General features: G+C 41.6%; 1 protein-coding gene and 1 long non-coding RNA gene across 3 annotated transcripts in view; one reads left to right on the top strand and one right to left on the bottom strand.

Annotated features, from left to right (window-relative positions):
* BANK1 (B cell scaffold protein with ankyrin repeats 1) overlaps nucleotides 1-27,844 on the bottom strand; it is a 304,678-nt gene that overhangs the window by 180,431 nt on the left and 96,403 nt on the right. For both annotated transcript variants that reach the window (XM_075127546.1, XM_048847348.2), the window contains 2 exons: nucleotides 19,277-19,394; nucleotides 4,954-5,150 (listed from right to left, as the gene is read on the bottom strand). In XM_075127546.1, the coding sequence (XP_074983647.1) occupies nucleotides 4,954-5,150; nucleotides 19,277-19,394 (315 nt within the window). The remainder of the gene's footprint in view (nucleotides 1-4,953; nucleotides 5,151-19,276; nucleotides 19,395-27,844) is intronic.
* On the top strand, nucleotides 285-15,907 carry LOC142071847 (uncharacterized). The gene is made up of 3 exons (XR_012668055.1): nucleotides 285-422; nucleotides 12,765-12,961; nucleotides 15,658-15,907. It is a non-coding gene; the product is annotated as an uncharacterized LOC142071847 (long non-coding RNA).

Here is a 27,844-nt window from a genome sequence, read left to right as displayed (position 1 = left end):
AGACCCACTGCAGTGGGTAGCCTGCTTGCCCTCAGGATTGGGGGTGGGGAGAAAAGGTGTTAAAAAGCTATCTATGCTCTTACTTCCAGGTGCATCAAGCAATTCTCTGATGCACCTGAGGCTCTGATCTATTGGATATTGAAGAGAGCATCATGCTTTTCAAATGCATTTGGCTCTGTTACCATGGTGTTAAGTTCTCTGTAGCAGGCACACCGATGCTCTCCTCTCCCGCCTGAGTCACGTTCACCTGTTTCCTTCTCTGTGTTTACTGTAATGCAGTGATCTTTTTTATCTGGAGCATGTTTAAGGTCACTAATTATGGCATCCATTTTCTCTTCCATTCAAACTATAACCTGAAGCAATATAGCTGCTGCTGTGTATACTGAGGATCAGGGGATAAACTAGGTTTGGAATTTGCTCAGGTGAGTACTGCAGCTGTTGTCAGATAACATGTATGTTTGATTTCCATAAAGCAACATGTTACCAAAGCTCATGCTTGCTGGTGTTGTGTTGCACGCTGGTTTTAATTAAAATTGCATTTTCAGGTTTGTGGCATCAACTGAAAAATGATATTCACATAATTGCTAAACCAACCAAGAAGGATCACAGCTACAAATCTCTTTTGGAAAGAAAAGCTGATTACTGAATAGTGAAATACTTGCAAATGCCTTATTATGGGTTATTGTGTCCCCCTCCCACTACCCACCTCATAAAAGGTACTCTAGCAAGGTATACACTGACAGATACAGCAGGACAATTTTATTGTCTCCACATACAGCACTTGCAAGGCCATGTCTAAAGTAGAGACCTTACAAAGGCATAGCTGTACCGATGCAGCTGCACCGCAGGAGAGAGCTGTCCACGCTGGCAATTCTGTTGGTGTAATTTATGTCGCTCAGGGGTGTGTATTTTCAGGGGTTTTTTTTTCACACCCCTGAGCAAAATAAGTTATACTGACAAAAGTGCTAGTGTAGACATAGCCTAATTTGTATTTATTGAATATGCTTCTTGCCAGTACTCCACAGATATTTCTGAAACTTATTTTGTAGGGACCACTTGTACAGGTGACAGTGTGACATCAAACAGCTAATTAGTCTCATTCAGTCACTGAGCTGCTTTACTGAGACTGTGGTAGTGGGTATCTGTATATTAATAAATGGCATGTGACCGGCAACCTACTGACCTGAGTTGAATTTGAATCAGTGTTCTACAGATGAAAGACATAGTGAGTGGGGGTGATAAGTCCTCTCAACTCTCCTGTCCCACATTGACTGTAAATACAGTATAGTACTTTGACAGTGGTCCTGGGGGATATATGGCTATATGCCATTAGCTGCTTTAATTTAAAAAAGAGCATCCCATGACGTAAATCTTTCATAACACACTTAAAATCAGGTTCCTTGCTGATTTTCTAGAATAATTTATACAGCATGTAGTATCAATAATGAAATGTGCAATAACCAATTAAAGTTGGATTACTCTTACTGCTGTAACTTGTTATAACGAACACAGTAAGCTGCAATATTTTCTCATTGTCACATAATTGTCCTCTTGGAGAAAAAGCTGGGACATGGTGAATAAATCGCAAGCTAGCTCTCACTCAGATGCTGAGTATCAGGGGGGTAGCTGTGTTAGTCTGTATCCACAAAAACAACGAGGAATCCGGAGGCACCTTAAAGACTAACAGATTTATTTGGGCATAAGTTTTCGTGGGTAAAAAACCCACTTCTTCAGACGATGGAGAGTACTCAGGTACTGGAAAGTCTCACTAATTCATAGGGTTGCTGTAATGTAGTTCTGCCCACATTTAATGTATATTGGAGGTGTGACCAGGTGCAGCTCTTGCCAAGACTGCAGGCATTAGCTAAGAACCAAAAACTCAGAGCTGGCGACAAGACCAGTTCACCTGTATGTTAGTTTTACTTAACAGAGGTAATAGTCTTATAAGAATGTAGTAGTGTTTAGACTTCATGAAATGCTTGTAAACTGCATGAAATGCATGTATTAATCTCACTTGTAATGTCTTTAGTCCAGGCTATAAGAAAATATGTAAGTTTTGCTTTATAACTTAGAAAATGTTTGCTCTGAACTTCTGATCCCAGGCAAAGGAATCATCTCTTCATGTTTCCCTACCCCCAATCCCCCATCCCCTCCTCAGCCATCCAGGAGGACTATCGACATTTAACTGGGCCATTATAAAACAAAGGCTTTGTTAATTGCCCCCATCTACCCATGGGGAAGTACACTGTGAACGCTGGAAGAGGGAAACGAAAACAGTTGATGTGAAGATTGTACATCCCTTCTGCTGTTTGAACGGGCACAGGGCCAAAGAAACCAAGCTGAAGGCTTTGTCTACACTGGCACTTTTGTCGTTAAAACTTTGGTTGCTCAGGGGTGTGAAAAAAACACACACCCGAATACAAAAGTTTTAACAATGAAAAGCGCTGGTGTGGACAGCGCTGCGTCGGCGGGAGCTGCACCCCCGGCGACAAAGCTACCGTCCCTTGTTGGAGGTGGCTTTATTTTGTTGCCGGGAGAGCTCTCTCCTGGAGATAAAGAGTGGCCCCACAGCACACTTTACAATGGCGCAGCTACAGTGGCACAGCTGCGCTGTTGTACAGTGTGCAGTGTAGACATCCCCAAAGCCAGAGATCGCCAGGGGTTACCTCCTGGGTTTGCCCTGAAAGACACTTTGAACTGATAGCTCACTACAACTCTGTCACTCTTAGGATCTAGACGGTAACTCATTTGTGTGTATATGTTTGCTTGCTTTAACCTGTAAATAACTCTCTTATTTCTTTTTCCCAGTTAATAAACCTTTAGATAGTTTATTACAGGATTGGCTACAGGCATTGTCTTTGGTGTAAGATCTAGGGTACTTGTTGATCTGGAGTAAGTGTCTCATCTCTTGGGACTAGAAGCAATCTGAATATTGTGTGATTTTTTGGTGTAACAGACCTTTACCACTAAGTCCAGTTTGCCCGGCTCGCAAGATAGACTGGAGAGGCTAAGAGGACTGCTTATGACTCAATGGTCGGACTGTTCTAGTGATCCAGGAGTTCACATTCATTACTGGCTTGGTGAAATCTAATTATAAAACCCACTACCAGTTTGGGCTGTCTGCCCTGTTTTTGACAGTCTGCCCTGATGTAGGCACTCACAGTCATGAGCCACCCTAGACAGCATGACAGGAGGTAAATGAGAACAAAAATGTGATCCAGAATAGACTAGTACAAAATTAGAAACTCCCAGTGTCAGGGTCGGACAGAATATTGTGAATTCTCAAATTCTACTTTTCACCTAATCTCAAGAGAGGCCCTGAGAGAGAACGGTTGAAATTGCTAGTCACAGCTGCAGTATTTGAAATTATAGGCCAGATCCACAGCTGGTGTAAATGGATGCATCTCCACTGTTGTCAAGAGAACTTTGCCAGTATACACCAATTAAGGAGATGGGCCCAGATTTTTAAAGGTACTCCATTACTCCACTCACTGTTGCTATCTGTAACTGACTAAGAAGCTTAAATCTCATTTTCAGAAGGGACTTCGGCACCTAGGGCCAGATTGAAATTGAATAGGACTTAGATTGATAAGTGCCTAGTCACTTTTGAAAATGAGACTAGTAACTTATGACCTCAATCATGTTTTCACTTCATCAGTGTTCCCAGTCTTTATTACCCACAAGTCAGCTTCTCCCTTAAATACCTTCATGTTTTCTCCCATGCTGCTCCTTATGCATGCAAAAACTCTCAGTTATCATCCACAGGGCCACTACCTGATCCTCCTTCAAATCCCTCTTTAAGACTTGCCTCTACTCTGACGCCTATAAAACCCTGCCTCATCATCATGGCTAGACAGATGATAAGCCCTGAGTGTCCCTCCTTCCTTTTCTTATCTCCTTTCTCACCAGCATTCCCAATTTTGCCATTTGCCACTCAACATCTACTCCCCAACAGAACAAGCATCAACAACGACAAAAAGCCATGCAACTCACAAGGCCGAGCCAATTCTTCACAATATTTACCTGGTTATGTATTATATCCCTATGCCTACTCTTAGTCTGCTTTACATCTTTTAGAGTATGCCTACTCTGCAGTCAGAGGTATGAGTACAGCACATGTGGACAAACCTGAGCTAGTTTTGCTCTCACCAATAACAATAGCAGGAAAGCCATGGTAGTATAAATGGCAGCACCTATTGGAGGTGTAGGGAACAGGGCTGATTGAGCCCACAGCCTCTCGGCCAGTGTGGAATTTGTATACCTCATCACAGCTACACTCTCTCATTTTTGCTCATGTGAAGTAGTGCCTTATTGACAAGAAGTTCCATTGCACAGCAAGTAGAATAAAGAACCGCTTAGTATAGATATGGGAGATAGAATCAGGCCCTATTTGTTTGTTTATGGCTCTGGAATGGCTTTTATAGTCAGGTCTATACTCAAGGTGAGAGTAGAGAGGTGTCCAAAGGAATTTTTCCTTGTGGAATGTTAAGGCAGGCAGAATGCTTCTCAAAACACTGCAGGGAGAATTCGGAAGCAGTTTTTACATCTCCTTACTTTCTCTTTAGAGAAGCAGCTTGAGTTTCCCACAGCTCTGATTGCTTGTTGCAGTGCAGGCAGCACAGACCTAGACATACCATATGGACAACTTCTCACTGTGCTATCTTAACTCCAACTCCAATACCACGACACTTAGGTTTGAAATCACTGACATTCTGGCTGCCCATTATATCAGTGCAAAAGTGGGAAGGGTTCTCGTATCCTGCCCCACCTGTCATGCACCCATGCTGGGGCAGCCAGAATCCAGCACATAATGTTTTTAAAGAGAAGGACAACCGTATTAGGGTTTGACAAATATCAGTACCTCTTTCAAAGAAGATTCTATCCTGTAACAGGACTGCTAAGCATCTGGTTTTACATATTCAATGAACATTGTGGAAAAGTATACAAACTTACTGATAATTCTTGAATGATTTTTTGGAGTTCGTTGTGCCCGTGCTTTCCAGCAATATGTGCTGGGTTCTCTCCATGTTTGTTGGTTATTCTGCAAGCCTGACTTGCCTCAGGGCACTGGAGTAAAAGAGTAGCAAGGTTCTTTAATCCAAATTTAGCTGCACAATGGAGAAGTGTAGGAAGCTCTTCCCAATAGGAATCTGTATATGAAAATAAGAAAAGGGTTTCATAAAAGTCCCTGGTTTATATACAAAACATATCACCCTCCTTTACCAAACTTCCAGGGTTCAATAATTTGTAGTGTTTTGAAAGCTGTCCTTACAGAATTGGTCCTCAGAGAGCAAATTCTTACAACTAAAAGTTTTATAATTCAAGTAGTTGTCATACATTTCAGTAATGGTGCCTCTTAACTTTCCTTTAACACAACCGAGAAGTCCCATTTTCTCTGACAGATGGAATTTCAAAAAACACTTGAATTATTTCTCCTGATAAATAATGAGAGCTGGACACTGCCCCAGGGAAAGAAAATTGTACAGTATAGGCATACCTTCCCATAAGTATTTATTACTAAAATTCTCTAGAGTCGTTTTTAATCTCTATAGCTGACCTGAACATGACATTTCTAGAGGGGTATATTCCTATATTTGTAATATAATACCCATTTTGCAGGTTCACATAGCTAGATTGTATCAGCAAATGTATGCCTATCAATTTACTGAAAATCAGGCCCATTTTTTGTTTTAAAAATGACTTTACATTTGGGGAACAGATTTTTAGTCATTGTTCTGAAATAGTGGGACATTAATTTGTATTGTCTTCGGCATTTCTCTTTTGGGGAATAAGTGAGGTAGGTACACTGAAATTAACCAACTATTTCAGAACTTATTATTAGCAACGGTACAATGGTAGTGGTGGAATGGCAAAATCTCAGCTCACCATCGTTAGAAAGATGGATTGCAAAGACACAGGAAGTTCTTGCAATAGAAAAAAATAATTACTGATCCCAAAAGTGACTCTTATGGTCATTACTAAAATACTCGATTGCCTTTTGGACAAGGAAGCAAGAACAGAGAAATCCAGAAATATTTGTACTATGCCATACTGAGTGGAGAACTAGCTGTTACCACTCTTTGTACTGTCGACTATAATGTTGAAGTTTTTAGCCACCATAAGTAAGTGTGTGTGTGTGTGTGTGAGAGAGAGAGAGAGAGACAGAGAGAGAGAGAGAGAAACTGAAAGAGACCTCTGGCAAAAAACTTCAGTGCTAACACCTAAGATTGAGCACCTAAATATAAAAGGCCTGACTTTCACATGTATGGAGCACCTGCAAATCTATCTGAAGGCAATGGGGTTTTAAGTGCTCAGCACCTTTGAAAAAACAAATCACTTAAATATAAATAATGAAATAGATTCAGGAGCCTTGCATATATTTAGAGGCACACAGCTTCAAAAATTTGGCTCTCTGTTAAGAAAATATTTATTTTCCTATGTATCTCCATACTCCTAGCTGTGTTTTCTTTGAGTTTTATATTTCTTTGAGTCTACTTAGTAAAAGTCTATTAAGCATTACAATAATTGTAATTTTAAAATAGCTCCAACAACAAAAATATCTAAAGCTTCTTTGTGAGAAATAGCTGCTGTATGATATGTTTACTCTGCCATTCTCAGCCTCTTATTTAAATTCCATAGTCTAGATTCTATATTAGAATAACTATAAATATTTTTCCCATAGAAAAAAATGAACATAATCCATAATGTAGTTAGCTATTTCTCTATATTTCCACACACAGCAGAAAAAAATCCCTGGGGAAAACACACACACACTAACAGTATAATATATGCAAGGAATTTGAAAACTAGACCAAAACCATCAAAGCTAGGTCTAATTCTGCACATTACGTGGGATTCTTTTACAAGTAAAATGTCTAAAAAATAGCTGATATTTCAAAAGCACCAAAAAAAAGATTTCTTCCCTGAGTTGCCTGTATTAAACTTTCTGCCTTTGTAGGTGTCTAGCAGGAACATAAAAGTTGAAAAAGGTTAAAGGATAATTTTAGAGAGGATATGATAACAAAAAAATTTAATTTCCAGCCTATGTTTTGCAAGCATACATCAAGAGGTCAAATATTTTATGCAAAAAACTTTTACAACATGTTAATGACATGTTCTAAGGAAAAAATCCATGCCTTCAAATTAACCAGATATAATTGGCCAGGAATGCAAAATAAGTCCTAATTCTATCATCTTATAAATTCCACTCACACACGTTGTTTGAGATGGGAGGAAGTGACAAAATGCATCCTAAAGGGTGCCACAAAGGGAAGTGAGGGAATCTCAGCACCTGAACTTCAATATTTTTGTCAAATTTGTCATCGTACTCTCTACCTACGCATAACAAAATGCTATAATGTATGCAAACTGTGACTGTTTAGTATTTTATGGAGGCACTAGTTGAGACTCCTAAGTTAAGGTTGAATTTTCCACTTAAAGCAGTACTTCAATCTCTTTGTCATGAACAAAGAATATAGAACATCCTCACAATCAGAAAGGATGAGTGTTGAAATAATTTCTGAGAATTTACAAATAAATAAATAAGTTTATTAGTTAAAATTTTTAAAATTGGTATTTTAAAGAATTTTAACTTATATAGTTGTTGGATTTTTATTTTTAACCTGAACAATAAAACAGCATCTTCAAATTTTTCATGTAGTTATGATTATGGACTGTTGGGGTCAGGTTATTAGCTCATGTCACTTTTGAATGGAGCCATTGTGACATTACAGATAACTCAACTGTGACAAAAAGTGAGACCTGACAGTTCTGGAGGTGTGGTCCTATTGAAATTCCAGGGAAGTGGGCGGCATAAGTCCGCCCATGGCTAAAAGACCCTCCCCCAGCCTTTGGGAAGGATCCACTGAACCCGGGAACTCAGCTGATTATGAGGGACAACAAATCTCTGCAGACACCCCATGCAGTCCTGGCCAAAAGAACTCCAGTATCAGCTTCTGGAGATTGGCCAGGAAACCCGATGTCAGGCACAGGGTGTTGAGCTGGTGCCAGAGCATGGGCAGGATCAGTTGGTTGAGCAACAGTGCCCTCCCCAGAAGAGAGAGGCCTCGGAGCAGTTCTGTCCACTCTGGAGGTGTGGGTACTGGGAAGTGGGTGGGTGTAAGCCCACAGCTAAAGGCCCCTCCCCCAGCCTAGGGAGGAGCTATGGATCCCAGAACTCAACTAAAGACAGGGGACAACGGAAAAAAAAAAAACAGGAACAGGTGTGGGGGTCAAAGGGCCAAAACCAGGAAAGCTGATGGGGACACTGAGCAGAGAACCCCGAACAGCACCCACTGCTCCTCAAAAGCATCAAAGGAGCCAGCGGATCTGGAAGTGTGATTGAAGGCAAGTATATCAGTTTTAGATTGGTTAAAGCCCTTTTCTCAATGAACTGAAAGAGGTTATCTCAGCTTAATTAGGGTCACCTGAGTCTAATTAAGGGCAGCCTGTGATCTTTAAAAACTTCTTCCAGTGAGGGAGAAAGGAGAGGTGGAATGAGAAGTAAGCTGCAGAAAGGTTGTGTGCAGTGAGGGAAAAATGTTTCTGCTAGGTCAAGAGCTGTTTTACCCTATAAGGGGAAATCTTATTTTTATTTCTGTTTGGGGAGGAGGCTTTGATTCCCATCATAGCTGGGCCCAGAGTAGTTTAAAGAGGGTGGAGCCAGCAGAAGAAGAGGCAGTGCTCCAGGAGGAGTTAAAAATCTTAATTTTTTTGGTCTAAAGAAGCCCTTGAATCAACCTTAAGCCCTATCCTGTAAATAGGCCAATATGAAATATTAAATCTGCAGAATAGGACTGATTTATCCCAGGTCCCCCTTAATGCCAGGGGGAGAAACACTGAGCCCTGATGTGACAAAAGAGGCACATTTGTCACACAACCAATGGTTACTATTTCTATCCAACTACCTTCCCTGCTGCAATTCTGTTAGTTGGAATGAGACAGTGTGTGAAGGAAACTATACAAAAAGTGTCACTTAGTTCCCAATGGTCATTGGATTGGATCCAACTTTTACTGGTATTAAATTCTTATGCTGTATGTTAAATTAAAGGACAGATTGACCAGAAACATTGTGCTACCCCAGTCAATTTAAGCAGCCAGCTTGTACCAAGGAGACTGTATCTGGCCTTAAAAGTTAAAAACTGTAAACAATTAAAGTTGATAATACATATCATTATTACATATATTCCACTTGCTAGTGATATCACAAGGTGGCATTCTCCAAGGATTTCTTGTTTAATATTAATGTATGAAATCTGTAACAATTAACATAACATTAACAAAGAAACCATAATAATTTTTTACAGTCCAAAATGAGGATGAATAACCCGTCTATCTCATTCAGCTTGGAATTGAATAATTATTGATTGTTTTACATTAATGATGAAATAATGACTTTAAGGTGCTGTGAAGTGTCTGATTATCAGTGGTAACGGTATTAATTCCCTTTGATTATTAGAGTGTTGTTATTTAAAAACACTGATAGACAATGCAGAATAAAGAGAGAGATTGTAAGGTATTTATAGTAAATCAGGCTAGTCTGCCTTTGGAAGGTTCAATATACTGTATTCTGTACATCAGTCATGTCACTGATGCTGCAAATTCATTTAAGATTTTTTTATATTGATGACATATAGGTTATAGTTACACTGCAATTGAAGATGTGATTGCATACCTGCATTAGCTTTATTTTAGCTAGCATACTAAAAATAGCAGTGAAGCTGGTGCAGTATGGACTTCCGCATGGATGTACCAGTCTGCTCCTAATACTAGGTATATCTCATTGCTAGCCTGCACTGAGGCCCAGGCTGTCGTGCCTTCACTGCTGTTCGGGAGGGCTCATTCTTACATTTGCTGGACAATGGCACTGAATTCAAGGGATGTTCTGGGTGCTGAAGGAATGCAAGGGACTAGCTTCACAAGGGGGACTTGCCTTACATTATTCCATGTTCCAACACCTAACTTTCAGGTGCCTTGCTGCATAGTGGAATACACAAGCCCAAGTTAGATGCTCAGGCTCCCTAGCCAATGCCTGCAGAGAATTGGGTGCCCAAAAAAGGGATTCACAGAACTCAGCTTGCTGAGCAGGCAGCCACCTGAGCCACCCAGAAAGAAATGACAAGGAGAGGGTTGACTTAAGCCCAGCTCCTCAAAAGGGAGTTAGAGCCTAACTCTGAGTCAAAAGGAGGTGCCTCCGTCTGCTTGGGTTTCACAGCCATGAACCCCCTCCTGGAGGTAGGCACCTAAGGCAGATCAGCCCTTCCTTGCAAAAAAAAAAAACAAGGAGGAGGAGGTGGTAATGATGCCCTCTGCCTGATTTAGAGCAGAGATTTGAGCCCAGGTCTCCCAGGTGAGTGTCCTAACCACTGGGGCATAGGGTCATTCTCTCTCTGACTCAATAAATATTGAATTATTTACACAACGTGGAACAGCTTCAACAGGAGAGATGGAGAACCTCCCCGGCCCCCCACATACCTTATAGCTCAGTGGTTAAAGCACTCACGTGGGAGGTGGGAAACCTGGGTTCCAGTCCCTGCTCAAAACCAGGCAGAGTGGAGATATTAACCTAGTTCTCCCACATTTCAGGGGCAGCACCACCAACTCCCCACAGACTATGCACGCTGAAAGCACACCTACTGGATTGAGTCCCAAAGGTGAGATAAGCAGGGGAACATGTAAGTTTGAGGATCTCACTGGGGCTTAGGTGCTAAGCAACTAAACACATTTAGGACACAGATTTGCACATGCTTACTAGAAGAAATTTAGGTGCCATTGGGACTTTACTGGCAGAACTTGAGCACCATGGGACTTTAGCCACCTACAGGATCAGGCAGCAGCTGAGTGGGGGTTTGTGAATGCCAGTGGCACCTAAAAGTTGACTTAGACATCTAAAGGGGCAGCTAGATGTCTTAGTCCCCCTTGTGAATCTAGCCCCTGAGGTGAAATCTGAAACCCAGAAGAGGCCAGGATTTCATCCACAATATCTAATGGGTCAAGAATACCATTCTATTGCAGTTTCTCTGACTCTATAGCCTGTCAACAGAATGCAGTAGCCCAACATAAGTAAAAATAGTATTTCTTCCCCTTCCATTCATACATTCCAGTTCCAGCAAAGCAAAATTCCTAAAATCCAATGTCTGTAGCAGTTTCTCAGATTCATCTGTCCATCATATCCTTCCCAAACTGGGATTCTGTTTTAATGCACCAAAATATTATTCAGTGTATTAAAAAGAGAGGCATTGGAACAATTTGTTACACATTTTATTAGTCTGTTGTCATTAACTTGGAAGGTACTTAGGAAAAAATAATCTAACCAGTGTTAATTCCCAATAATACACAAATCTTGATGAAATGCAGACTTAAAATTAAAAATCTGTAACGTCAAAACCTGTCAGGAAGTCCATGCAGGTTTAAATTATCACACTTGATGAACAAACCATTTCTTAACATTACACAAGATTAGAGTTATCAGAACTAAAATGAAAGTTTAAAAGCATCTTAATTTGAACTCCACCCAAATTTAAAGTCCAGCACCAGATAGCAGTACAGATCAGAATTTTAAAACAAAATGCTTTGGCAAGGCTCTGTTTGTTTATGTTCTAGATAAGAGAAATTAATGCAAATGGCATCAGCAGTGTTTGAAAATGTGTAACTACAAGATGAGAAAATGGAAGCAGAAGGAATAAGAACTACAACTTGTGGTTGTGGTTCTGCATTTCAGCAAGATTGTTATGAATATTTTAAAAGCTTCCCTTTCCAGATTTCAGAATGAACAAAAACCCACATGTCCCTATGTACTTTGTGTGCACATGCGTGTAGTGTAATGTAACATAATGGATATATCTGACTATAAAAAATAATAAACAATGAAAATAAGTAAAATACAGTTTCCCGTCAAAACACGAACAAGCTCATCAGAGTGAAAAAATCCTACACTGGTCTGTCGCTGAGCTCATCTCTCTTACAGCCAGTGATGGCACTGTATGGTGATCAACTAAAACTATATCTCCTTTGAGGTGAGATTAAAGCCCGGATAGACATACCCATACTAATAGAGCTAACAATGTGGGGCACAGATTTCAGCGTGGGCTAGCAATGCGAGAAGGTACACAGGGTTCCCAGCCTTCTTGTGCAGCCTATGCTTAAGCCTGTGGTGCCGCATCTGCACAGTTACTTTTAGCCAAACTAGCATGGATAAAGCTACCACAAATACATCTATCCAAGCTGCAGTCACACTTTGGATTGCAGTGGAGACGTACCCTTAGATAGTGTGAGCCTGATTTTGAAAATTTGAGGCCAGGAGCAAGGGCAATAACTGTATGTTTTATTTATACATGTTGATAACAGTAGCATACACAATGATGAGGTATTTGCATGTGCCACTTGTCAGGTATTCTGTGCCATTTGTGTGCACAAATAGGAGATGTGGTGGCAACTTTGATAACTGCACACACATTTAATGCACATTTTTGTACATGGCTCCATGCTTTTCAGATTTCAAAAAAAATCAAGTTCTAGGAAGCCTTGTGAGCCATATGCCCCTGTTTACAATTCAAAACATGTCCTTTATACCTATTTTTGGCTTAACAATTCAAAACGAACACATGTATTTTACTCATTAAATAGAATGTACATAAGAGTGCCTGTTTTCCTGCTGTTATCACTTACTAAATGGGCAGTATGTATTCCTTTTCCAAAACCCAACATTATGATCACAGATAATTACTACTGTTAACCTTGTAAATCTACATCTTTTGTGTCAGCAGAGAGAAACTGAACACACATGCAGCAATTATTTGAACACACAGAGTTTTGCATGGCGCAAAGCATTCATACAACTTAATTCTTCAGCTTTGCCCATTCGTGACGGGGAGCAGGAATGCCAGGCAGGTGGAACGGGGCAAGCCCCCGCGCCCTGACCCCGCTACGCGCCTTCCTCAACCAAGCTTCACAATCATAATTGGTGAGTAAAATTTCTTGTTTAAAATTATTTAAAACTTATACTGTATATGTCTCTTATCTGGCAAAAAAATTTCCCTGGAACCTAACCCCCCCTATTTACACTAATTCTTATGGGGAAATTGGATTCGCTTAACATCGTTTCACTTAAAGTAGCATTTTTCAGGAACATAACTACAAGGTTAAGCGAGGAGTTACTGTACCATGTCACATGGCTACAGTCAGTATCCAGTACCTCCTGTTACACACACCTTTCATTTAAATGACAGGGTGATAATCCACAGCTGAATAGTAAATATGGGTTTTTTTCCCCCTTAAATAAAGATAATCTTCTCTTGAAGTCAAAGATTCTGTTTAGGCCACTAGAAATGACGCTACAATGAGAATTTTTGGAATGCTCAAATGCTCTTGAAGCAAGAGAACAGGACTATCAGCAATCACTTATGTCATTAATGGTGTGCTGTCATAACACAGATGAGGTAGAACTGGCTGGCTAAAATGTTCGAGAGATTTCATCTTGCACTACATATGCTATTTTAGCTAGATTTTTATAAAAATATATATATATATATCACATGCTGTACAGTAGACACTTGCTTATCTGCACTTCACTAATATGTACACAATCTGCACTTTCCCTTCTCTGAGATTTAACAGAGTGCCATAGTGAGATCTCTTGTGCTAAGAATTTTTTATAGCTATAAAATATGTTATACTGTGAAGTATCATCAAAAAAACTAAATCTTCACCTGTCAAAATAAGTGAATAAGGATAATGCATCACAAAATGTACTTTGCTTCTTAGCTTACTTTTTTTAAAATTGTAATTGTTCACTTAATTGCTGATCCACAACATTCAGTAATTTGCAATGGGTTCTCTATTAGCTCAAATCAGAGATGTTCTACTATAAAGAACTGTTCTACTGTACTGTATTTAACTCATTAAAATGAGGGACAAAAGAGGTTTTATGTTGTATATGCTAGCAAAGTACTGTAATTATTTGAACACACAAAAGCTTTAGAAGGAAAATAACTATCTTTAAACTTGAAATTTTGTCATACTGAAGCTAAGCACAGGGAATATCTCTAAAACCTTTACTTGCTGTAGAACCAGAAAGAACTACCCGTACATACTCGTTCATAAGCCAAATTTTTTTGGTAAAAAGTGAAGCATTAAAAAGCGGGGGTCAGCTTATCAAATGGATCTACACCAAAACTTGATGATTTTAAGCTTTATTGAATTATTGAATTGAATATCTAATACATTGTCATTTTGTTTACCTGGAGCATTCGCAGGCACAGTGCCCCTCAGCTCCCAGTGGCTGCAGTTTGCCGTTCCCAGCCAATGAGAGCTTCAGAAAGTGGCAGCCAGCATGTCCCTCGGCCTGCGCCACTTCCTGCAGCTCCCATTGGCTGGGAACGGCAAACCGCGGCCATTGGGAGCTGATGGGCTCCATGCCTGTAGACGCTCCAGCTAAACAAAATGTTCTGACCCGTTAGCAACTTACCCTGACAGGCCGGGAGCCAAAGTTTGCCAACCCCTGAAATATAGGGTCAGCTTATGAAAGGGTCACAACAGTTTTTGCCATTTTTACCTATCCATCTTGCAGGTCGGCTTATAAATGAATGGGTTAATGAACGAGTATATACGGTACTTTTGTGTGTCCACTTTAGGCTAGGACATCTATGGGATGGGAACAATTTTTGGCCACTAAAAATTTAAATCCTGACCTGGTAACCTAGAGGTGAAAGCCTCTTTCTTTATTCTTTCCATTATCACTCCCCTAATGAAGGAAGTTGAAAGCAACAGTGCAGTGGTCAGAACGTAAAGCTATTGCAGACGTCCAGCTTAACCGAGTATTAACTAGGTAGCTAGTGATCGTGTGTAGGAAACAGAGTGTATAAGGATAAGGAGTAACCCAGGTCCAGCTTTTTAAGGCCTGGTCTACACTGGGGGCGGGCGGGGCGGGGAAGATCGATCTAAGTTACACAACTTCAGCTACGTGAATAACGTAGCTGAAGTCAATGTCCTTAGATCTACTCACTGCGGTGCCTTCACTGCGGTGAGTCGACTGCTGCCGCTCCCCCGTCAACTCTGCCTGCGTCTCTCGTGGCGGTGGAGTACAGGAGTCGATGGGAGAGCGCTCAGGGGTCGATCGCTGCCCACTGCCCTAAAGGTATTTAGACACCTAAAGATGCAGATAGACACGTAACAGGATGATTCTTTAAAAAAATCCCACAAGATGCCTATCTACATCTTTAGGGGCCTAAATACCTTTGAAAATCTGGTCCCCAGTGCTTTCTTGTGATTACATATAACTTCTAATGGATATGTGCAAGGCTACATGTGAGTTGCTGCTGTATGTGTGTTTACTTGTCTACCACAGTCATTATGCACCACCATTTTATAATTCCTTACTGTAAAGCTGTGACGCTGGCAGGCCAAATGCCAGCTCTTGCCCAGACTGCAGGCATTAGCTAAGAACTGACAAACTCATAACTGGAGACCAGACTAGGTCACCTGTATCTTAGTTTTGCTCAAAATAGGTATCAGTCTTATAAAACTATTTGGTGTTTAGACTCTGATACAAGCATTTCAAAATCTCGCTTATAATATTCCATACCCCATGGTATAAGGTAATATTTTCAGTGTTTGTTCTGCAATTGTAAAAGTGTTTTCTCTGCAATGGTAAACCACCAGCACACCCCTCCCCAGCCAGAAGAGAAGCATGACTAAGTGTGAAACCACAAGAGGTGTTAGCTCCTGCCCAACAAAAGATTGCTCATGGACACCAGACAAACCATTGTGGAACACCAGGGGATAAAAAACGGTTGATTGTTCGTCACCACCACCACCCATGAAGAGGAAACATGCATGTGAACTAGTCCCATCATCTGGAACTCTGGAGGAAGAGAACAAAAATCCCTGGCAAGAAGAAACTTTATCTTTTTTGACAGTTTGAACTCTGAAGGACCAGACTCTAAACTGAAGCCAGAGACCGCCAGGGGCTCCCTTTTGGGTCTGCACTGAAAGACACTTTGAACAGACCGATCATTACAACTCTGTCACTCTTAGGTTTTGGATGGTAACTCACTGGTGTGTATATGTTTGCTTTCTATCCCCTAACGCCAGCCCTGTGGACGTTTCCATGATTTATTGTTTATTTCCCACATCCTGTCCTTGACTTTCACTAAAATACCCATGCCAACATCGCAGCCTTAGGTAAGTATTACGGTAATGCCCAAGAGGATTTCCCATCTTAAGGACTACATACACCGGGATGACATGGACTGTTTGGGGACTTTTGTTATGGAATATTTATACATTTGTTAATCAACTGCTCTGGGATTAGAGGACAAGACTCCATGAAGTTACAAGGGATCCAAGAGGGAAACTGAGCTGAGGGGATCACTTGCAGGGATTCCCTGAGACGAGGGGGTGCCTAGGAGCATAGGCGCCAACTTCTGCTGGTGCCGGTGGGTGCTCGACCCTCCTCTGCCCCCGCCCCTGCCCAGCCCCCATTCCAACCCCTTCCCCAAATCTCTGCCCCAGCCCCACCTCTTCCCCGCCTCCTCCCCTGAGCGCGCCGCATTCCTGCTCCTCCCTCCCGGAGCTTGTTACGCTGCAAAACAGCTGTTTTGCAGTGGCAAGTGCTGGGAGGAGAAGCGGGGAAGTGGCGCGCTCAGGGGAGGAGGCAGAGATGAGGTGAGGTGGGGTGTGAGGCGGGGAGGGGAGCTTGGCTGCCGGTGGGTGCAGAGCACCTGCCCCGGAGCACCCACGGAGTCGGCGCCTATGCCTAGGAGGAGCCTCTGGCAGCTAGAAGCTGCTATAAAATTAAATAGAAATGGCAGAACACAAAGCCTAAATTAACGAAATTTGACTTTTGCATGCCCCAAGCCACAACACATTTATCCCCAACCCGCCCCTGCTCAATTTGCTTTCTCAAGACTGAATATATCCAGGTTTTCTAAGCCTTTTATCATTTTTGTTGCCCTCCTCTGCACTATCGGCAATTTGCCGTTTTTAAAAGGTGGTGCCCAAAACTGGACAGAATACTTCAGGTGAGGCCTCACCAGTGCTGAGTAGAGTGGGACAAGTACCCCCTGAGTCTTACATACGCCACTCCTATTATTACATCCCCGAACGATACTGACCTTTTTCACAACTGCACCACACTGTTGGCTCATATCCAATCTGTGATCCACTATGACTCTCAGTCCCTTTTCTGCAGTACTACTGCCTAGTCAGTTGTTCCCCACTTTGTATTTGAGCATTTAATTTTTCAAATGCTGGATGCTCAAAGCAGATACTAAAGCTGGAACTCTTGAGGAAAAACTAGTTAAACCAAAAGGTGTCTGTATTCGAAGCCCTAAGGAACTAAGGGTTTGATCCAAACTCCGTTGAGATCAATGGGAGTTTTTGCACTGACTTGACAAACAGGCTACAACAATGAATATGAGAGTGACTGGGACCCTGGAGAAGCAAAGCCACTGTGGTTCAGGAATAAACTTTTGTCTGAACTCCTGTATATTGATAAGGAAAGGGATCTTCTCTACAGCTTCCTGTAGGTCCCTCCTGCATTGGGCCAAATCCTTCAATCTTTACTCAGGCAAAACTCTTATTCAGTGGTGCAATAGGGAGAGGTATGGTGCTTGACACATACAGTAAAATTCACACACAACCCCTCAGGCCCAGCACAAAACCAGTGGGTTGGTATGCAGCACCGAAATCCTACATAAGCCTTATTTTGAGGACCTAAGTGGAACTTAAGTGATGCATGGGTCTTGTGCTGGCCCGCTACAGGAAGGTGAATTTCAGCCATATGGAGTCTGAATGGATAGAAACAGAGTAACCAAGACTGTGGAAAATACAAGTGAACATGATAAATATCAATGGCAGTAAACAATACTTGAAATATTGTATTTGGAGGTAACAAAGGTATTTTCTCCTTAAGCCTTAGTCCATGTACCCAAATGAGAAGAAAAGAACTAACTCAAATAAACATTAGGAACATAAGAACAGCCATACTGAGTCACACCAAAGGTCCATTTAGCCCAGTATCCTGTCTTCCAACAGTGGCCAATGCCAGGTGCCCCAGAGGAAATGAATAGAACAAGTAATAATCAAGTGATCCATTCCCTGTCGCCCATTCCCAGCTTCTGGGAAACAGAGGCTAGGGACACCATCCTTGCCCATCCTGACTAATAGCTGTTGATGAATCTGTCCTCCATGAATTTATCTAGTTCTTTTTTGAACCCTGTTATAGTCTTGGCCTTCACAACATCCTCTGGCAAGGAGTTCCACAGTTGACTGTGTGTTGTATGAAAAAATACTTCCTTTTGTTTGTTTTAAACCTGCTGCCTATTAATTTAATTTGGTGGCCCTTAGTTCTTGTGTTATGAGAAGGAGTAAATAACACTTCATTATTTACTTTCTCCACACCAGTCATGATTTTATAGACCTCTATCATATCCCCCCTTAGTCGTCTCTTTTCCGAGCTGAAAAGTCCCAGTCTTATTAATCTCTCCTCATACGGCAGCCGTTCCATACCCCTAATAATTTTTGTTCCCCTTTTCTGAACCTTTTCAAAGTCCAATATATCTTTTTTGAGATGGGGTGACCACATCTGCATGCAGTATTCAAGATGTGGGCATACCATGGATTTATATCGAGGCAATATGATATTTTCTGTCTTATTAGCTATCCCTTTCTTAATGATTCCCAACATTCTGTTAGCTTTTTTGACTGCCGCTGCACACTGAGTGGATGTTTTCAGAGAACTATCTACAATGACTCCACGATCTCTTTCTTGAGTGGTAACAGCTAATTTAGACCCCATAATTTTATATACATTGTTGGGATTATGTTTTCCAATGTGCATTCCTTTCTTGTGGATAATTTTGATGCCTCAAACTTATACCTCACACAACTGACAGTTATATGAAAAGAGAAAACTTGTATTTTCTGGGCTTTTAACTTTGCAGCAAGGCTCTTGGAGAAACTGAGGGTTGACAGACATCCTGCAAACACCCAACGTGATACTTTAGAAGCATAAACTGAGGAAAGACCACCTGTTTATTGCAATATATTTTCAAATGTGTCAGGAACATGAAATGGCTAAATGAATTCATCCAAGACTTTGATTTTGGGCCTTAAATAGTAGTTTGTGTTGATATCCCAGATATCCTGGTTATTGGTGTCCTTAATGTAGGCTTCTGCATTTCACTAATAGCCACTATATGTACATCCAAAACATGTCTTAAATAGGCAATTGCTACAACAGTAGTGTACAAATAAATGCATATGAGAATGTACTCACTAGCTTGTTGATGGTGCATTTCATTCGGGAAAGCGCTGAATTCATAAGCAGACACATTGCTTTTCAATAAGAAGGTCAGAGTATTGTCAAGCTTCTCCACAGAAGAAAACTTGAAAGCCTGTTTAGAAGAAAGATAAAACAAAAATTCAGAGCACGTAGTGCTTATGTGTTATTAACCATGTCCTTGTAGTGGCAGTGAATCAAAGGATTTAAACAAAATAAACGTAAGGTCAGTCTCATTAAGGTTAGTTTATTTTTGAAAGACCACAAAGGAGAAGTAATCTGACATAAGACCACCAAGATAATTTGACCAAAATAAAGAAAAGTGGACATTTTGGCCCCAAGCCTTAGCTGTGACTAAACTCAGAAGGATTGGGGAGGGCCTTTAAGAAACCTTTGTGTTCCTCCTATTCTTGGCTCAGCAGTGCACTGTACCAGTACCCTGCCCTAATTTAGAGCAGTGTGAGGGTTATTCTAATTTATACCAGCAGCCAATAGACCCAAGAGGCCATTACTGCAGCTGGGGATCACAAGGCAGCATGTTGCCTAGGCTGAGCCAAGTGAGGAGCATGGTATGAGTCATTATCCTGGCTCTACACCAAATAGGCATCCCCCCTAAGCTGGCTGCTAACACCACTTTCAGGTCTACTATGCACCAGTGACACAGTGTAAAGCAGCTACACATATCTGAGGATCAGGGTAACTGTGTGGAAAGTATTAGTGGTTTTATGGTAAAACAATTTGACTAGCACATTTATTAGCTAGAGAAGACACTCATACTGCACTGAATCATGTCAGGAACCAAGCTATGCTAGCTGCAATGATCCAAGCTAATGTCCCAATCACTGCACCACACTCAAAATGGCTGAAGAAGCAACCGTGCCTCACGGCAGCCTGGCACATAGTGAGGACTGTGCAATCTGCTCTCCGCCATGCAGCTAATATTTCTGTGGGGTAGGAAAGCAAGTGGAACAGCAGGGCCCATAGCTGTATTTCCTCCCTGCCACCTTTGAGGTGCCAAGGAGAGTAGTCTGACTGCGGAGAAATTGTGGGAAGCCCTAGAGCGGGCTTCACAAAAGTTCTTTGCATGTTCTCTCCATCAACTCAAACCCTAGAGAACGGCTTGTCACTATTACTATCCTAAAATGATTTTTGAGAGAGGAGTTTCAAACAAAGAGGCTTACAGTATATTATATAATGTTTAATATAACAAAGGTTTTGAAGGGTGACATTTACACATTGAATTATCACTTCATAAGTTTTTCGGGATATGTCTACCCTGCAGTTGGCGGTGTGATTGCAGCACCAGCTGGCATACCCATACTAGCTTTAATCTAGCTAGCATGGCTAAAAGTAAAGATGTAGCAGTACAGGATTCAATGCAGGCTAGCAAGGCGAGTATGTAGCAAAGGTCCCCAGAGTGCTTGTACAACCCAGAGCAAAGTTTGTGCTGCTACAGCTTCACTGCTATTTTTAGCATGACAGCTAAATTAAAGCTAGCGCAGGTATGCCAGCCTGTGCTTCAATCACACCTCTGACTGTAGTACAGATATACTCTCAGACTCATGGCAGCTGAGGAACCTTTTACTGAGGGAACATTTCTGAGTATGCCCTGCCGTACATAGACTATGCACTAATAAATGAAAACAAAAATTGAAAACACTGACTGCAGACCAGCCACTGGGATATCCTCTTCAGAAGAAGCAAAACTAAAGTAGCTGCTAACTTTTTGCATCTCTGAAAGGATCCTACAAAACACTGTACTTAGTCCAAAGATATCTCCATGCTTTATCATGACAGCCATGCAGTGCCGCCATTTTCTTTGGGGGATTTTTCCTTGTAAAATGATACTGATTTCTGTTTTAGAATGGAAAACCCATGTACAATACGGGATAAAAAGAATTTAACCAAATAACTATAAGGATATATTTTAATTTATAAGCTACTGCTTAGAATTATTACAAATTCATTCCTGTACATGGAAAATAAGGTATCAATTAACTGTTCTGATAAGACTCAAAAGATGGAAGACACAACCAAAATGTAGCAGAAAAGATTATTAATGTGCTGTAAAACCAACTGAGAGGAAAAAAAATAAAACAAGATAGCAGCACTTCATTGAAGTCTATTGAGTCCCACCTGTTTATGTGTAGAATTTGTCCCTTTACATAACTTACTAGGACTGTACATTTAATAACCGTTTTATTTTCAGAAAGATATTTTAAAAACTCATCACATCATGCCCAAACCCACTATTTTAAGCTGCTTAGGGTCTGTAAATACTTCTGAAGGTAGGACTAATTTCGATAGTATGGTAAGGCCAGTATGTACTACACTGCTATCAGACTATGTTTCCAAAGCCAACCTGACCAGCCTAACAAATGTAAAGGTCATCTTCCAGTGGCAAAGATTCAATTTAGGGTCTTTCCCCTCCCCCCCCCCAATCCCTGCTATCAGTTTGAGTTATCGCAGCTCTTGACCAGACACTTTTGCACACAAACCTCTGCCATGCGCAGTGTACCAATTAGTTTAGCCGCAGGATCTGGCCTTTAGTGCTTAGTACCATGTGAAATCCCATAGCACTATGGTCCTGATTCAAGAAAGCACTTAAGCATATATTTAACTTAGGTGTGTGCTTCAAGTCTCATTGAAGTCAATGGAAGCTAAGCATATGCTTAAAGTTAAGGATGTGCTTAAGTATTTCTCTGAATAGGGATGTATACGTGTTTTCCTGAATCATAGCTTGTACTACGTAATATGTGTTAATAAATTTGGACCCTTAATTTGTGCAGCCAATACTTATCCAATAGACTGGCATATTTCTTATTGACTTTGGCAGCTCTACAAAAGTCACATTTTCATACAGATGAACTATACTTGAATATCTTCTATGTATCGGATAATATAGTCTATGTATCATTGACTTTCAATGAGACTTAGGCTCTTCAGTGCCTGTGTCACTTTTGAAAATAGGATTTAGGTTCCTAAATCACTTATGCACTTGTGAAAATATTACCCATTGTCCATTCTGGGCTATCATAATTTTGAGAGGAGATTCCACATTTGGAGGAAGAGAAGGAAACATTTTTAAATGGTATTTGCTGAAGTTGTTTATAAAGGTCAAATATTAAAATTAGTCCCAAAGGAAATGGATTCATAGGTAGACTGCATGTGAGGCTCTGCGATTCATCATATAAATAGGAGCATGTATGTCGTATCTATTTCATATAACTTTTTATAGAGAAGGCTGGATTTAATTATCTTTTCTTCCTCCCCGCAAAATTTACATACTGTAACTGGAATCATGTTTAATGTGTATGATAAAAACATCTTTTAATATATCAAATGTCTCAAAAGCTAAAAATATTATTCAAAAAGAGTTTGATGTGAAGATTCCCTAAACCTCTCTAGATATTCAAAGTCACTCTAATTAACAGGAGCATCACAATTTCAATATTAAGCACCTGCCACTGGTTTCCATCTTTATTGGGAAACCAAAGGAAATCTTAAAATAAAAAATCTAAATAAGTAGGATCAATATTTGTATTAGTAGAAAATCTCATAGGAAAAATCAATAAGCTGTATAACGCAATGTTGAAATCATAAATTAAAGAAAAGTATATAGTGAAATAGGAACAAAGGTCTAATTATGAAGCATAACAGCCATATGATCATGTCTCTACATAAGGAGCTAGTATAACAAGATATGTTCCTAGGAGAGCTTCTTTGATGTAGTGTTATATGAATGTGTTGTTCCCACTTTTATAATTAAACCATTAGCAGTCCCCACCTCCCATATATCTTGATACCAAGTCCTTTCAGCACTCATCATTAAGGCTATGATCTAGTCATGGATATTTTTAGTAAAAGTCATGGACAGGTCATGGGCAATAAACAAAAATTCTATGACTTATACTATAAATACCTCTGACTAAATCTTAAGGGGGTCGCTGCTGGGGGAGCACCTAGAGGGGCCAATGCTGGGGGGCAGAGCCGGGAGGGGAGCACTGCTGGGGGGGGTGCTGTTGCTGATGGGGACCAGCCGTGGCACCAGCTGCCAGGGGCCACCAGCAGTGGCTGCACTGGCCACCTGGGAACTGCTGCCGGCTGCGGCTGCACCAGCCATCCAGGGACCACTGTTCAGCCGGTCCCCGGGGCCAGCCATACTGGACACTGCTCAAGCAATCCCCGGAGCTGGCTTCCCAGGCAGCAGCTGGTGAGGCTGTCCCTGGGACCACCTGAGCAGCTGGTCCCCAAGCCAGCTGCCCCCCACAGAAGTCATGGAGGTTGCAAAAAGTTACAGAATCCGTGACTTTCCGTGACCTCCATGACAAACAAGGAGCCCTACTCATCATTATGATGCAGACTAAAGTAAGAAGGAACATCCAACACTGAAAACCTAAAATTTCAGAGTTTTGTTTCAAAACAAATCCTTTTTCAAAACATCTCGGAATGTTTTAATATTTTATTGTATTGTATTGCTATTAAATACCATTTTAATAATGTTTTCAATAATGTTTTGATAAAAATTTCAGAAGCAAATGGAAAAAGGCACATTTTTGCACAAAACATTTTGATTTTTAAAAACAATCATTTTAAGATGTAAAATGTTTTCTCAAAAAAATTTTTGATCAGCCCTAATTTTTAATCTAATTTTGTCTTTTGACCCCAGTCTAGACAAGTGACTCAATTGGTTTTAGTGGTACAGTATTACTCAAATCTGTCATCTCTGGCGACTATGTCCTGATTTGGTCAACAGCAAAAAATTAACTTAGCACTCTAACCCTATTTTTTTAGTGAACATTAATGCACATCAAATACAAATAATCTGAAAGATCAACAACAGAGGATACAGTCTCTTAAAAGTATATTATCCAAACATGACATCCTTAGTATGTCTTATTGGACTAATCTGCATTCATTAAGAGATTTTAATCAGCATCTCATATTGCAAACATTCACAAGAAACTTGAACTTTTCTTTAAAATCACAGAATGCTGTTTCTTTGATCAATAATTACTGTAAGCTTTTCTTTTTGACTTTAATTTTGTTTTATGTTGTGTCTGATTGTTACTCTACATAAACTGCTGTTGCCCCAGGATACCTTTGAGGATAAAATGCTTGTCTCAAAGGTTTTAATTATACTGGTTAAATAGAAGTTACTACTATTCCTGCTACTTGATGGGAATTCTAATGATCTTCCTAAACTGTGTTTTGGTTTTCCTTACGTAAATCTCTTTTTAGGGCACATTTAGATGATGTTCCATTAACTGAGCTTTTACAATGTGTCCTGCTGCCATACTTTGTTAGCAGAGAGCTAAGGTCACCCAGTAATAGCTTGTGCCCTTCCAGGATGTCAAGTTCAGCAAAACTCAAACGTCTGAAAACTAGGAAATACAGAGTTATGGTAAACACTGTCCCCCTAGAGCTGGCAATAGCCACTGGAAATTAACTGCACACATTCCAGCAGCATTTATTGGGTTAGGTTTAGCTGTATTGAATTGGTGGAGGAATAAGTTTGAACAGCTTGGAAGAGCTGTGATTGTGATATGAGGAGATCTGCCTCTGAGTATCCCCATGTGTGTTATCAAAGGAAAGAGATGCATATGTACCTTGAGGTTCCAGTCTTCATCATTTCAGCATAGAATTGTGTCGACTGTATCAGCAGCAGGGAACTGGGGTCTTCTTGCCATTGGTATTATCAGTGGTGAGGTGAAATATGAAATATGAAAGCAGTTTGTGGATTTAATGATGGGGAGGGTAAAGCATAGGTTAAAGCATAGGGTAAAGCACAGGTTTAGGTGGCATCCTGTGTGTAAGTGTGAATAGGTTGAAGAAAGGTATGAAGTTTTTCCTGAATTTTACAAGTGTAGTATTCTGTCAGGGGGGTGGGCTCAGAGTTTGAACGTATGGCAAGTGCCAGCAGTGCATGTCCATCACAGTGAAAAGGAAGAGTGTTATGGGCCTTGTAGAGCATGGCACAAAGAGGGAAAAGTTAAGGTTGGAAAGACATTTACCTTTACTCTGTATTTCCTGGTTTTCAGAAGTTTCAGTTTTGCTAAATCAACATTCTGGAAGGGCATGAGCTATCACTCAGTAACCTTAACTCTGTGTTAAAGATTTTGCCATTCAATTTCCTAGTTTTTTTTTTAAATAGAAAGAGAAATGTTTGTTGATAGGAGTTAGTGGCCATTTAGGCAGCTGTAGTTCTCACCTAGGTTTACAGTTCATATGATACTGTGGGTAGATAATAAAAAAAAACTAGTTGTATACAGTGCTTTTCGGCATTATACATTATCCCCATTTTACAGATGGGAAACTGTAAGATGAGTCACAGAAAGGTGATGTGACTTGTCCAAAGTCACCCAGCAGGCCTGTGGCAGAACTACAAATAGTTTCAGTCAGGCAGTCTTTCCATTAGGCCACATGGTTGCTATGGGATTCCTCAGTGCTCCTGTCCTCTCATGGACATTTTGTTCCAGTGAAATGGGAATAATGGTCAGTTTTTGAAATGCTTACAATGTGTAGTTGCTAAGAGAACCAGTGAGATAAATCTCTGGTCTATGTCTCAAAAACCTTGTCAATTTTATTACATGGTTGTTACAATAACTTTAAGGGTGTGAGAGAAGCCTGGTGTGTCTCTCTTCTCCATCCTCTGCCACACCACTCCTTGCAACATGTAGCTCCCCTGCCAACATTTCCAGTTCCCTCTCCCCTTCCCATCCCATTGAGTCATTAGTTGTCACTGCAGAAGCCATTAACATGTAAAAAAGTTGCTCCTTGCTGTCTCCTGCCCTATGCTGCTGTGTGTTAGGGTTGCCAACTTTCTAACTGCACAAAACTGAACAACCTTTCTCTTGCCCCACCCCTTCTCCAAGCCCCCACCCCCCCCTCACTCCATCCCCCTCCCTCCGTCGCTCATTCTCCCCACCCTCACTCACTTTCACTGGGCTGGGGCAGCGGGTTGGGGTGCGGGGAGGGGGGTGAGGGCTCTGGCTGGGGGTGCAGGATCTGGGGTCGGGCCAGGGATGAGGAGTCTGGGGTGGAGGAGGGGGCTCCGGGCTTGGGCCAAGGGGTTCAGAGTGCAGGAGGAGGTACAGTACCAACTGGGCGGCGCTTACCTCAGGCGGCTCCCTGTCAGTGGTGCAGTGGGACTAAGGCAGGCTTCCTGCTTGCCCTTGCTCCATGCGGCTCCCAGAATCGGCTGGCATGTCCGGCTCCTAGGTGGAGGGGACAGGGGGCTTGGCACACTGCCTATGCCTGCAGGCACCACCCCTGCAGCTCCCATTGGCCATGGTTCCTGGCCAATGGGAGCTGTGGAGCCAGCGCTTGGGGTGGGGGCAGTGCGTGGAGACCCCCCGGCTGACCCTATGCCTAGGAGCTGGACATTCCGGCCACTTCCAGGAGCCGCGTGGAGCCAGCGCAGTCAGGGAGCCTGCCTTAGCCCCGCTGCGTCACCAAACGGACTTTTAGCAGCCTATTAAAATCTCTCTGATTCCTTACAATACTCACTGGGAGATCAATGCCAATTCCGGTAGATTCCCACCAACCCAGGAGAGTTGGCAACCCTACTGTGTGTACATATCACAGGTAGCAGTTTACTGGAAAGCTACAGGCTACCTTGGTTACATGATCGAGATGCACACGGAGCTGGGCTCCTCACTCCTGCTACCCACCGACAGCTGGGAATCCTGTCCCTGCTTCAGCTTACTTCCCCAGCCATGCCCCAGGTCCATCCAGTCTGCCCCTCCCCCACACACCGGCCAGATCCCATTATCAATCCGAAGCAGGATGATGTGTATTTTACCTATTCATTTTCTGGATTTGTGTTACCTTCAGTCCCCCCACTCCCGATCACAGCTCACATGGAGGAGCTTAAACACCCCAAGAGGAGCTGGATCCCCCATATCTCAGAACACATAGTAGGCAGGGAGAGGGGCTCAGACCCCTGAAGAGGGGAGAATTCAGAACTGGCAGTAGTCTCCCAACCAGTCATAAACCCCCAACTTCCTCTGCTACCCCTCATATTCTCCTCCCCCTCACCTGAGCCCCCCAACCCCTCTTCTCTTCCCTAATACCCATTTCCATTTAGGGCCCCATAATACACCCATCCCTCGCTGTAGATACAAACTCCTCTTCATTCTTCCCCTCCTATGAGAATTCACATGTGCAATTTATAGTTTCATCACCTTCTGAATATTCTGTTGTACTCAGATGATGGTTTATTTGGGTTTTTTTTTAACGAAAAAAACCTTTTCAAAGGAAGATTTCCCCAAATGCTTACAGTTCATTCTCAGATTTCTACCCAGATTTCTTAAAAGTTGCATATTCCAAGAGGTGTTCAGTAGCTCATTCATCTCAATGAGATATTCTCCAATGAAAGGCTACTCAATGTGGATGAATACAGCCTAAAACAATAGCCCTGAAATGTGTAAACTGATCCATTCATATCAGTGGGTGTTCCCCCTCCCCAGGGCAGGAGGAGAATTTCTGATGTGTGTCCAGCATACCCCTTCTCAGATCCTATTCCAATATCAGCCACTTGTTCTTGGTGCATGCTGGAAGCTC

Source organism: Caretta caretta, chromosome 4 (genome assembly GCF_965140235.1).
Source record: "Caretta caretta isolate rCarCar2 chromosome 4, rCarCar1.hap1, whole genome shotgun sequence".
Classification (NCBI taxonomy): domain Eukaryota; kingdom Metazoa; phylum Chordata; order Testudines; family Cheloniidae; genus Caretta; species Caretta caretta.
This window is presented reverse-complemented; position numbering and strand designations above follow the sequence as displayed.